General features: G+C 41.6%; 1 protein-coding gene across 1 annotated transcript in view; it reads left to right on the top strand.

Annotated features, from left to right (window-relative positions):
• The first annotated feature begins 297 nt into the window (after nt 1-297).
• Nucleotides 298-13,324, top strand: part of SLC35B4 (solute carrier family 35 member B4) — a 43,236-nt gene continuing 30,209 nt past the window's right edge. Inside the window, exon 1 of the mRNA XM_060108031.1 lies at nt 298-638. Within this exon, the coding sequence (XP_059964014.1) occupies nt 562-638 (77 nt within the window). The 5' untranslated portion in view covers nt 298-561. The remainder of the gene's footprint in view (nt 639-13,324) is intronic.

Below are 13,324 nucleotides of genomic sequence, written 5' to 3'. Positions count from 1 at the left end.
TTCTCCCAATTCAGGAGAATTTTCAGATACTAGAATACTTCCAACGATCAAGCAGTCACAGGTGTGTACCTCTAGTGCCGTCAGCTGTGAGTTTACCGTGAAAGTGCTGGACGAATCCCTTTCAGAGCCCTTGGAGGCCTCTTAAGAAACAACATTAACAGCGTTGGAACTTCACTTCCCAGCAAGCCCCGCGGCTTGCTACCGCGCGAGGCATGACGGGCGCCTCGCCTGTCTCTCCTCTCCGGTGGAGCTGCCGGGCAGAGGCGAGTTACGACGCAGCCGGACGTACGGGCGCGCAGCATTCTGGGAAGTGTAGTCTGGCCCGGACTCGGACATCCCTTCGGATGAATGGGGCCCCGGCTGACGGCTAACTACAGCTCCTCACCGGCAGCGTTGGTGGCGGCCGCCGGGAAAAGGGAGACAGCGACGGCCCCGGGACAGCAGCACTCCGGGACGGTGGTGATGTTCAGTGCTGCGGCGAGGCGGCAGCCGGGTTTCCTGGGGTAGCAGTCTAGGCGGGCGCTTCCTCTGCGCGCTCGCTCCCCTTACCCTGCCCCGGCCATGCGCCCTGCCTTCGCGGTGGGCCTGGTTTTCGCAGGCTGCTGCAGTAACGTGATCTTCCTAGAGCTCCTGGCCCGGTGAGTGAACCCCGCCTGTCGCACTAAAGAAACCGGAGGAGGGGCGCCCCCACGCGCAGTACCCCCCCCCCCACCCCGAGCCGGGCGGGGCCCAGGGTGGGACCGCCTGCGCCCAGTGTCTGCCCTGGGCTGCTTGGGACCCCGTTGAGTCGGCTGCACCGTCATCCTGCGCACCGTCCGCTCTCCCGCCCAATAGTTTCTCAGCATCCCTCGAGGGGAACACTGGGGGTGTTTGCTGTCGTCACCCTCTTTTCACACTCTGGGGGGATTGAAGCCTGGAGAGTTTTTTTTCCCAAGGTCGGCAGGGAGCTGTGGCGGAACCCAAGGTTCCTCCAGCTCTTTTCTCGATCCTGCTAATGCCATATATATGACGTGAGCAAAGCTTGGACTTAAAAAGCAGTCTGATTTGGTACACGCTGCAAAGAAAGTTTCAGTTGTTTTAAGTAGCCTGCAAAGAAGTTCTTTTATTGGCCTTAGAGATGGTTGTGAGTACTTTGCCCAATATACCTCTCGCGGATGTAGTAGAACGAATTCTTATGCTGAAGGTCGGTCGGATTCACCGGGGATAGCCTTTCCAGCATTAAGATATTACATCAGGAAGCTTGCATTTTGAGGTGTAGCTTTATAAATCAAGAATGGTTATGGCACTTTCCTAAAGGGACACCAGGGTAGTTTTATTGAGGTGGCGCGCAAATAATGTTGAGTAATAATGTGCAAAGTTCATTGAGTAGAAGCTGTTAGAGAAAAGACAACAGGTGGACTCTAAAAGCTCAGGACTGAAAATCTCAGGGGTTTCCGTCTTCGGCTCTTGTCATCCCCTGGCTGTGTGACGTTTTCAAGTTATTTAGCCTCTCTGGGCTTCCTTTTTCCATCTATAAAATAATATCTATGGTGCTGTTTAGCACCATGTTTTTAAATCTGCACATTATCTCCATTGACCATCAGAACAATCTTGTGTACAAGATAGGTCAAGAATTATATTCTCTGTTTTACTGAAAGTGAAACATGTCCCAGGAAGTTGGGTCGTCTCTTACTACTTGTAAGTGGCAGAACCAGAAGTGGAATCCAGGAATCTAAACTCCTAGTTCAATACCTTTTTCAACTTTCCTGTTATTTTTGAGCTTGAGAGCCCTGAGGCTTTTTTTTTTTTGCGGTACGCCGGCCCCTCACTGCTGTGGCCTCTCCCGTTGCGGAGCACAGGCTCCGGACGCGCAGGCTCAGTGGCCATGGCTCACGGGCCCAGCCGCTCCGCGGCACGTGGGATCCTCCCGGACCGGGGCACGAACCCTCGTCCCCCGCATCGGCAGGCGGACTCCCAACCACTGCGCCACCAGGGAAGCCCAGCCCTGAGGCTTTGGTCACCCAATTCCTCCTGTGGTGCCTGCTAGAAATGTATTTTATTTTCATGATAACATTGATTAAGTCACTCTGAAGCAACCAGTTTGCTTAAGGTAAACTCTGTGGGATTAATTTTTGCGATTACAGAGCTTGAAATGTTAATGTGCAAAAAGTGTTGATTAAAATCTTTCATTTGTCATTCTCTGGAGTAGGCAGTGAGGGATGTGAAAATGAAAAAAAGATGTATCCTGTCATTTACAGTACATTCACAGCTGTACCAGCTGTCAGCTGGTACACTTCAAAGAAAGGTCACTTTGGAAATTGGTTTAAAAATATAAAAATGTGATAAAATCAGGCCAGCCATGGAAATGAAGGTCAGAGAATAATAGTGTAATGTTTGTGTTGAATATGCCATTGAATTAAACCTTGCCAAAGGCTGTATGACATCAGAATATGTTATGTTAGTAACTTAGGGCCTTTTTAAATTTATTTTTTAACCAGTTGTGAGCCCTTAGCTAAATTACTTGGTCTCCCTGAGTCTGTTTTCTTAGCTGTGAAAGGGCAGTGATTGCTTTGCCAGCTTCACAGGGTTTTGAAGGATTAAATGAGATGCAGGTGCAAAGCCTGAAGCTCGTAATAGGTTCCCCTTCTAACAACTTTTGTTTCAATATACATATACCCTGTTTTATGAGCTGTTCCTGAAAAGTTGTGGGTAAATCTAACTTTACAGGATGTTCTTCTGCATTATTGGATCTTCTATTTAGAATACTTCGAATAATTTGTTTTAAAAAAAACCCAAAAGACCATCATTCCTTATCTTTGTTTCTTTCTTTTTTTTTTTTTTTTTGCGGTACGCAGGCCTCTCACTGTTGTGGCCTCTCCCATTGCGGAGCACAGGCTCCGGACGCGCAGGCTCAGCGGCCATGGCTCACGGGCCCAGCCGCTCCGCGGCATGTGGGATCTTCCCAGACTGGGGCACGAACCCGTGTCCCCTGCATCGGCAGGCGGACTCTCAACCACTGCACCACCAGGGAAGCCCTCCTTATCTTTCTTGTACATCTGAATGTTTGCATACAACAATGGGTTTTCATAATGTGGTAAGGGGTACATTTGTTAGTTTAATGAGTGGTACCCCAAACTGAATAGCAGCTTTGTCCTGATTTGCTTGGGCAACTCCAACTTATCATATTTCAGATAAAGAAAATAAGAGCTGGCTGGACCAGGTGGTCTTCTAAGGTTTTTTGTAGATTTGGCTTTCTCATAATTTGTGACTTTATCTTGGGACATCACAGTGGAACGCTAATAAATCTTTATAGAGCAGGAACTGTGCTTCTTATATAGCTTCCTTGGAACACTAAGTATGAATTGAAATGCAAAACTGACTTGTAGGGAGAAGTGAGCATTTTTAACCATTTCCCCCCAAGTTGGAGGACAAATTTAGGTTTTTCTTTCTGATTTCATACTTATAATTGGGACCTATAATAAAATATAAAGCGCCCATGCAGTGTACAGGGCAGATGTGAAGTAATGAATGAGTGCCTTGATCTCCCTTCTGAGAGAGTTTACATTCTACCTTGGAAACAAGATACACATCAGCTCACTAACTAGGCGAGGTGTCTTATGTCAGGAAAACAATCTGAAACATTTTCTTTTTCGCATTTTATTTTTTCATCAGGTGCCTAATGTTGAATCAAATAAGGAAGTTTTCTAAATCTAGAATAAGAAATACAGAAGCCATGAACTATCTGCCTAATTCTTTCTCTTCAGAGTTGCTTCTTTTTTAAAAAAGTAAAAATTTGGATTCTTGCCAAAGAGAATTCAAAGAGAAGCTGTTTGCAGTTAGTGATTATAATACCTGAGGAATAAAGTTCAAGAAAACACAGCTACCTGCGCGTCTGGAGCCTGTGGTCCGCAACAAGAGAGGCTGCGATAGTGAGAGGCCCGCGCACCGTGATGAAGAGTGGCCCCTGCTCGCCACACTAGAGAAAGCCCTCACACAGAAACGAAGACCCAACACAGCCAAAAATAAATAAATAAATTTATTTTAAAAAAAGAATTATTAGTTAAAAAAAAAAAAAAAGGGGCTTCCCTGGTGGCGCAGTGGTTGAGAGTCCGCCTGCCAATGCAGGGGACACGGGTTCGTGCCCCGGTCCGGGAAGATCCCACATGCCGCGGAGCAGCTGGGCCGTGAGCCATGGCCGCTGAGCCTGCGCGTCCGGAGCCTGTGCTCCGCAACGGGAGAGGCCACAACAGTGAGAGGCCTGCGTACCAAAAAAAGAAAGAAAGAAAACAAGCAATTCAGGGGAAAAGGATCTAGGTTTGTACTCTGAAGTTTTAAAGTGACTTATTCAAGTTAAAATAAATAGTTCTATTGGTAGCTATACAGCATTGTGTTCTTTAAAAGCTCTGTAAGTTGATTTTTTAAAAAATTATGTGAGTACATTAGGGAGATATAAAAATCCTATGGAAATAGAGACAAAGTAGATTAGAATTGTCAAGGGGAGGGGGAAATGGGGAGTGATTCCTAATCGGTATGGGATTACTTTTGGAAGTGTCCTAAAATTAAATGATGGTAATGACTGTACAACTCTAAATATAATACTAAAAACCACTGAATTGTAAAAAAAAATAATAAGAAGAATGATAATAATAAGGAGGTCTGCAAAGACCATTTATTTGCCAGGTGGCCCTGGGAGACTTACCTAATACTGTGCCATTTGGCCCCCAGTGTCTTAGCAATGAAATGGGCATAATAATAGCTACCTCCATAAATAAAGATAAAATTAAAAATTATTATGATGCCTTTTATTTTTTATTTTAATTTTTTTTTTTTTTTTTTTTTTTTTTTTTTTTTTTTGCTATACGCAGGCCTCTCACTGTTGTGGCCTCTCCCGTTGCGGAGCACAGGCTCCGGACGCGCAGGCCCAGCGGCCATGGCTCACGGGCCCAGCCGCTCCGCATCATGTGGGATCTTCCCGGACCGGGGCACGAACCCGTGTCCCCCGCATCGGCAGGCGGACTCTCAACCACTGTGCCACCAGAGAAGCCCTATTTTAATTTTTTTAATGTTTTCAGTAGCTTTAACTTTTTTATACCTTTGTTGAAGTATATTCATAAACAAAGGTTGGACACATTTAATGTATACAAATTGATGAGTATGCATACACTTATGAAACCATCATCATAATCAAGGTAATAAACATATCCATCACCTCCAAAATTTCCTTGTACTCCCTTTTTTTTATGGTAAGAACACTGAGCATGAAATGTACCCTCTTAACAAATTCTTAAGTGTGCATTACTGAATTGTTAACCATATGCACTACGATTTTCAGAGATCTTTTGAACTTATTCACCTTGTATAACTGAAAACTTATACCCATTGAGCAAGTCCCCATTTTCCCTTCCCCCACTGACCCTGGCAATCCCCATTCTATTGTCTGCTTCTGTAAGTTTGACTATTTTAGATGCTTCATGTAAGAGGAATCATGCAGTCCTTTTGTCCTTTTGTGACTGACTGACTTCATTTAGCATGCCTTCCATGTTGTTGCAAATGGTGTCATTTCCCTCTTTTTTAAGGCTGAATAATATTTATTGTATGTTTATACTGCATTTTCTGTATACATTCTTCTGTCCATGGACATTTCAGTTGTTTCTGTATCTTCACTAGGTATTGCAAATAGTGCTGCAATGAATATGGGGACGTAGCTATCACTTCAAGATCCTGATTTCAATTATTTATTTTTAACACTTTTTTAAAAATTGAAGTATAGTTGATTTACAATGCTGTGCCAATCTCTGCTGTACAGCAAAGTGACTCAGTTGTACACATATAGACATTCTTTTTCATATTCTTTTCCATTATGGTTTATCCCAAGAGATTGAATATAGTTCCCTGTGCTATACAGTAGGACCTTGTTGTTTGTCCATCCTAAATGTAATAGCTTGCATCTACCAACCCCAAACTCCCAGTCCATCCTTATCCCTCCCTACCCACCTTGGCGACCACAAGTCTGATCTCTATGTCTGTGAGTCTGTTTCTGTTTCATAGATAGTTTCATTTATGCCATATTTTAGATTCCATATGTAGGTGGTATCATATGGCATTTGTCTTTCTCTTTCTGACTTACTTCACTTAGTATGATAATCTTTAGTTGCATCCATGTTGCTGCAAATGGCATTATTTCATTCTTTGTTATGGCTGAGTAGTATTCCATTGTATATATCACATCTTCTTTATCCATTCATCCATTGATGGACACTTAGGTTATTTCCATGTTTCGGTTATTGTGAATAGTGCTGCTATGAACATAGGGGTGCATGTATCTTTTTTTTTCACACACACACACACACACACACACACACACTGTATTCTATTTTTACAAGAGATAAACTGACACCAAGCATTGTAAATGGATGACCACAACAAAAGCAGCAATGATTGCAATTACCAAACACGAAACACACTTATACTATGTCATAATATTGACATTCAGTCCAGTATTCCTCCACTGTAACAGCTCCTTTACTTTGCAGTGAAAATTGATTTGTATATTTTTTGCCTCTGAGCCCTTGTGGGATTTTTTTTTTTTTCAAACAGAAAGTCACAAAAATTATAATCATCCTCATCAGTTCACTCAGTCCCATGTAATTAATTTTTTTTATCTTGATCTTTTCTTAGCACTTTTATGAATTCATCAGTTTTCCATTAGAGTTCTGAAAATGCTTATTCATTCAGTTCAGCAGTATAGTCAGTTACCAGAAACCTGTACTTGTCAGAGTCTTCTCCATGAATTCCTTGAAGATGAAACCCTTTTATAGGAACATTTTTGCAAAAGCATCAGAGTACACCCAGAACTGTCTGTAAATGACAAAAGACTTAAAAATGACCACGGTTAAAGATTTGATGAAAGTTCATAATAATGCAGTTGACAAGGAAATTTAGTTATTTCTGAGATATACATTTTAAAGTAATAACTAGAATTATGACTTATAACATTATACCAGAACATATAAGATTTTTAGAAATTTCATGTAACGTCTGAAACATATTAACATATTTCCATACAAATAATGCAAAGAAAGTTTAGTATTAGTTGCTTTGTTTGTTTGTTTGTTTATACTGCAGGTTCTTATTAGTCATCAATTTTATACACATCAGTGTATACATGTCAATCCCAATCGCCCAATTGAGCACACCACCATCCCCACCCCACCATGGTTTTCCCCCCTTGGTGTCCATACGTTCTCTACATCTGTGTCTCAACTTCCGCCCTGCAAACTGGTTCATCTGTACCATTTTTCTAGGTTCCACATACATGCATTAATATACGATATTTGTTTTTCTCTTTCTGACTTACTTCACTCTGTATGACAGTCTCTAGATCCATCCACGTCTCAACAAATGACTCAATTTTGTTCCTTTTTATGGCTGAATAATATTCCATTGTATATATGTACCACAACTTCTTTATCCATTCCTCTGTCAGTGGGCATTTAGGTTGCTTCCATGACCTGGCTATTGTAAATAGTGCTGCAATGAACATTGGGGTGCATGTGTCTTTTTGAATTATGGTTTTCTCTGGGTATATGCCCAGTGTGGGATTGCTGGGTCATATGGTAATTCTATTTTTAGTTTTTTAAGGAACCTCCATACTGTCCTCCATAGTGGCTGTATCAATTTACATTCCCACCAACAGTGTAAGAGGGTTCCCTTTCCTCCACACCCTCTCCAGCATTTGTTGTTTGTAGATTTTCTGATGATGCCCATTCTAACTGGTGTGAGGTGATACCTCATTGTAGTTTTGATTTGCATTTCTCTAATAATTAGTGATGTTGAGCAGTTTTTCATGTGCTTCTTGGCCATCAGTATGTCTTCTTTGGAGAAATGTCTATTTAGGTCTTCTGCAAATTTTTGGATTGGATTGTTTGTTTTTTTAATATTGAGGTGCATGAGCTGTTTATATATTTTGGAGATTAATCCTTTGTCCATTGATTCATTTGCAAATATTTTCTCCCATTCTGAGGGTTGTCTTTTCGTCTTGTTTATGGTTTCCTTTGCTGTGCAAAAGCTTTGAAGTTTCATTAGGTCCCATTTGTTTATTTTTGTTTTTATTTCCATTACTCTAGGAGGTGGATCAAAAAAGATCTTGCTGTGATTTTCATCAAAGAGTGTTCTTCCTATGTTTTCCTCTAAGAGTTTTATAGTGTCTGGTCACACATTTAGGTCTCTAATCCATTTTGAGTTTATTTTTAGTATGGTGTTAAGGAGTGTTCTAATTTCATTCTTTTACATGTAGCTGTCCAGTTTTCCCAGCACCACTTATTGAAGAGACTGTCTTTTCTCCTTTGTATATCTTTGCCTCCTTTGTCATAGATTCGTTGACCATAGGTGCGTGGGTTTATCTCTGGGCTTTCTATCTTGTTCCATTGATATCTATGTTTCTGTTTTTGTGCTGGTACCATATTGTCTTGATTACTGTAGCTTTGTAGTATATAGTCTGAAGTCAGGGAGTCTGATTCCTCCAGCTCCGTTTTTTTCCCTCAAGACTGCTTTGGCTATTCGGGGTCTTTTGTGTCTCCATACAAATTTTAAGACGATTTGTCCTATTTCTGTAAAAAATGCCATTGGTAATTTGATAGGGATTGCACTGAATCTGTAGATTGCTTTGGGTAGTATAGTCATTTTCACAATATTGATTCTTCCAGTCCAGGAACATGGTATATCTCTCCATCTGTTGGTATCATCTTTAATTTCTTTCATCAGTGTCTTTTAGTTTTCTGCATACAGGTCTTTTGTCTCCCTGGGTAGGTTTATTCCTAGGTATTTTATTCTTTTTGTTGCAATGATAAATGGGAGTGTTGCCATAATTTCTCTTTCAGATTTTTCATCATTAGTGTATAGGAATGCAAGAGATTTCTGTGCATTAATTTTGTATCCTGCAATGTTACCAAATTCATTGATTAGCTGTAGTAGTTTTCTGGTGGCATTTTTAGCATTCTCTATGTATACTATCATGTCATCTGAAAACAGTGACAGTTTTACTACTTCTTTTCTAATTTGTATTCCTTTTATTTCTTTTTCTTCTCTGATTTCCGTGGCTAGGACTTCCAAAACTATGTTGAATAATCGTGGTGAGAGTGGACATCCTTGTGTCATTCCTGATCTTAGAGGAAATGCTTTCAGTTTTTCACCATTGAGAATGATGTTTGCTGTGGGTTTGTCATATATGGCCTTTATTATGTTGAAGTAGGTTCCCTCTATGCCCACTTTCTGGAGAGTTTTTATCATAAATGGGTGTTGAATTTTGTCAAAGCTTTTTCTGCATGTATTGAGATGATCATATGATTTTTATTCTTCAATTTGTTAAAATGGTGTATCATATTGATTGATTTGCATATATTGAAGAATCCTTGCATCCCTGGGATAAATCCCACTTGAACATGGTGTATGGTCCTTTTAATGTGTTGTTGGATTCTGCTTGCTAGTATTTTGTTGAGGATTTTTGCATCTATATTCATCAGTGATATTGGTCTGTAATTTTCTTTTTTTGTAGTATCTTTGTCTGGTTTTGGTATCAGGGTCATGGTGGCCTCATAGAATGAGTTTGGGAGTATTCCTTCCTCTGCAGTTTTTTGGAAGAGTTTGAGAAGGATGCGAGCTAGCTCTTCTCTAAATGTTTGATAGAATTCACCTGTGAAGCCATGTGGTCCTGGACTTTTGTTTCTTGGAAGATTTTAAATCACAGTTTCAATTTAATTACTTGTGATTGGTCTGTTCATATTTTCTGTTTCTTCCTGGTTCAGTCTGGGGAGGTTATAACTTTCTAATAATTTGTCCATTTCTTCCAGGTTTCCATTTTATTGGCATAGAGTTGCTTGTAGTAGTCTCTTAGGATGCTTTGTATTTCTGCGGTGTCTGTTGTAACTTCTCCTTTTTCATTTCTAATTTTATTGATTTGGGTCCTCTCCCTCTTTTTCTTGATGAGTGTGGCTAATGGTTTATCAATTTTATTTATCTTCTCAAAGAACCAGGTTTTAGTTTTATTGATCTTTGCTATTGTTTTCTTTGTTTCTATTTCATTTATTTCTGCTCTGATCTTTATGATTTCTTTCCTTCTGCTAACTTTGGGTTTTGTTTGTTCTTCTTTCTCTAGTTCCTTTAGGTGTAAGGTTTGGTTGTTTACTTGAGATTTTTCTTGTTTCTTGAGGTAGGATTGTATAGCTATAAACTTCACCCTTAGAACTGCTTTTGTTGCATCCCATAGGTTTTGGATCATCGTGTTTTCATTGTCATTTGTCTCTAGGTATTTTTTGATTTCCTCTTTGATTTCTTCAGTGATCTCTGGGTTATTTAGTAACGTATTGTTTAGCCTCCATGTATTGTGTTTTTTTACGTTTTCTTTCGTGTAATTCATTTCTAATCTCATAGCATTTTGGTCAGAAAAGATGCTTTATATGATTTCAGTTTTCTTAAATTTACCAAGGCTTGATTTGTGACCCAAGATGTGATATATCCTGGAAAATGTTCTGTGCGCACTTGAGAGAAAGTGTAATCTGCTGTTTTTGGATGCAATGTGCTATAAGTATCAATTAAATCTCTCTGGTCTATTGTGTCATTTAAAGCTTCTGTTTCCTTATTTATTTTCATTTTGGGTGATCTGTCCATTGGTGTAACTGAGGTGTTAAAGTCTCGCACTATTATTGTGTTACTGTCGATTTCCTTTTTTATAGCTGTTAGCAGTTTCCTTATGTATTGAGGTGCTCCTGTGTTGGGTGCATATATATTTATTTATTTTTTAATTTTTATTTATTTATTTTTTGCGCTCTGCGGGCCTCTCACTGTTGTGGCCTCTCCCGTTGCGGAGCACAGGCCACGGACGCGCAGGCTCAGCAGCCATGGCTCACGGGCCCAGCCGCTCCGCGGCATGTGGGATCTTCCCGGACCGGGGCACGAACCCGTGTCCCCTGCATCGGCAGGTGGACTCTCAACCACTGCGCCACCAGGGAAGCCCTGCATATATATTTATAATTGTTATATCTTCTTCTTGGATTGATCCCTTGATCATTATGTAGTGTTCTTCCTTGTCTCTTCTAACATTCTTCTTGTTTTTTTTGGGGGGGGGTGGTACGTGGGCCTCTCACTGCCGTGGCCTCTCCCGCCGTGGAGCACAGGCCCCGGACGCACAGGCTCAGTGGCCATGGCTCACGGTAGCTGCTCCACAGCATGTGGGATCGCCCCTGACCGGGGCACGAACCCATGTCCCCTGAATCAGCAGGCGGACTCCCAACCACTGTGCCACCAAGGAAGCCCCATTCTTCATTTTAAAGTCTATTTTACCTAGTGTGAGTATAGCTACTCCAGCTTTCTTTTGATTTCCATTTGCATGGAATATCTTTTTCCATCACCTCACTTTCAGTCTCTGTGTGTCCGTAGGTCTGAAGTGGGTCTCTTGTAGGCAGCATATATATGGGACTTGTTTTTGTATCCATTCAGCAAGCCTGTGTCTTTTGAATGGAGCATTTAATCCATTCACGTTTAAGGTAATTATCAATATGTTTGTTCCTTTGACCATTTTCTTAGTTGTTTTGGGTTTGTTTTTGTAGGTCCTTTTCTTCTCTTGTGTTTCCCACTTAGAGAAGTTCCTTTAGCATTTGTTGTAGCGGTGGTTTGGTGGTGCCGAATTCTCTTAGCTTTTGCTTGTCTGTAAAGCTTTTGATTTCTCCATCAAATCTGAATGAGATCCCTGCCATGTCGAGTAATCTTGGTTGTAGGTTCTTCCCTTCCATCATATAAGTATATCATGCCACTCCCTTCTGACTTGTAGAGTTTCTGCTGAGAAATCAGCTGTTAACCTTATGGGAGTTCCCTTGTATGTTATTTGTCGTTTTTCCCTTGCTGCTTTCAATAATTTTTCTTTGTCTTTAATTTTTGCCAATTTGATTCCTATGTGTCTCAGCGTGCTTCTCCTTGGGTTTATCCTGTATGGGACTCACTGCGCTTCCTGGACTTGGGTTGCTGTTTCCTTTCCTATGTTAGGGGAATTTTCAACTATAATCTCTTCAAATATTTTCTCTGGTCCTTTCTCTCTCTATTCTCCTTCTGGGACCCCTATAATGCGAATGTTGTTGTGTTTAATGTTGTCCCAGAGGTCTCTTAGGCTGTCTTCATTTCTTTTCATTCTTGTTCTTTATTCTGTTCCGCAGCAGTGAATTCCACCATTCTGTCTTCCAGGTCACTTATCCGTTCTTCTGCCTCAGTTATTCTGCTATTGATTCCTTCTAGTGCAGTTTTCATTTCGGTTATTGTATTGTTCATCTCTGTTTGTTTGTTCTTTAATTCTTCTAGGTCTTTGTTAAACACTTCTTGCATCTTCTCGATCTTTGCCTCCATTCTTTTTCCGAGGTCCTGGATCATCTTCACTCTCATTATTCTGAATTCTTTTTCTGGAAGGTTGCCTATGTCCACTTCATTTAGTTGTTTTTCTGGGGTTTTATCTTGTTCCTTCATCTGGTACATAGCCCTCTGCCTTTTCATCTTGTCTATCTTTCTGTGAATGTCAGGCTGCAGGAGTGTAGTTCTTCTTGGTTCTGCTCTCTGCCCTCTGGTGGATGAGGCTATCTAAGAAGCATGATGGGAGGGACTGGTGGTTAGTAGAGCCGACTGTTGCTCTGGTGGGCAGAGCTCAGTAAAAGTTTAATCCACTTTACTGTTGATGGGTGGGGCTTGGTTCCCTCCCTGTTGGTTGTTTGGCCTGAGGCAACCCAACACTGGAGCCTACCTGGGCTCTTTGGTGGGGTTAATGACAGACTCTGGGAGGGCTCATGCCAAGGAGTACTTCCCAGTACTTCTGCTGCCAGTGTCCTTGTCCCCACGGTGAAACAGAGCCACCCCCTGCCTCTGCAGGAGACCCTCCAACACTAGCAGGTAGGTCTGGTTCAGTCTCCCCTGAGGTCACTGCCCCTTCCCCTGGGTCCCAATGAGCACACTAGTTTGTGTGTGCCCTCCAAGAGTGGAGTCTCTGTTTTCCCCAATCCTGTCGGAGTCCTGCAATCAATTCCCACTCGGCTTCAATATCTGATTCTCTAGGAATTTTTCCTCCTGTTGCTGGATCCCCAGGTTGGGAAGCCTGACATGGGGCTCAGAACCATCACTCCAGTGGGTGGACTTCTGTGGCCTAAGTGTTTGCCAGTCTGTGAGTCAGCCACCCACCAGTTATGGGATTTGACTTTACTGTGATTGCGCCCCTCCTACCGTCTCATTGTGGCTTCTCCTTTGTCTTTGGATGTGGGGTATCTTCTTTGGTGGGTTCCAGTGTCTTCCTGTCGATGATTGTCTAGCAGCTAGT

The sequence above is a fragment of the Mesoplodon densirostris genome, chromosome 9, assembly GCF_025265405.1.
Source record: "Mesoplodon densirostris isolate mMesDen1 chromosome 9, mMesDen1 primary haplotype, whole genome shotgun sequence".
Lineage (NCBI taxonomy): Eukaryota > Metazoa > Chordata > Mammalia > Artiodactyla > Ziphiidae > Mesoplodon > Mesoplodon densirostris.
The sequence above is the reverse complement of the archived record's forward strand: the minus strand, read 5'-3'. Positions and strand labels throughout refer to the sequence as shown.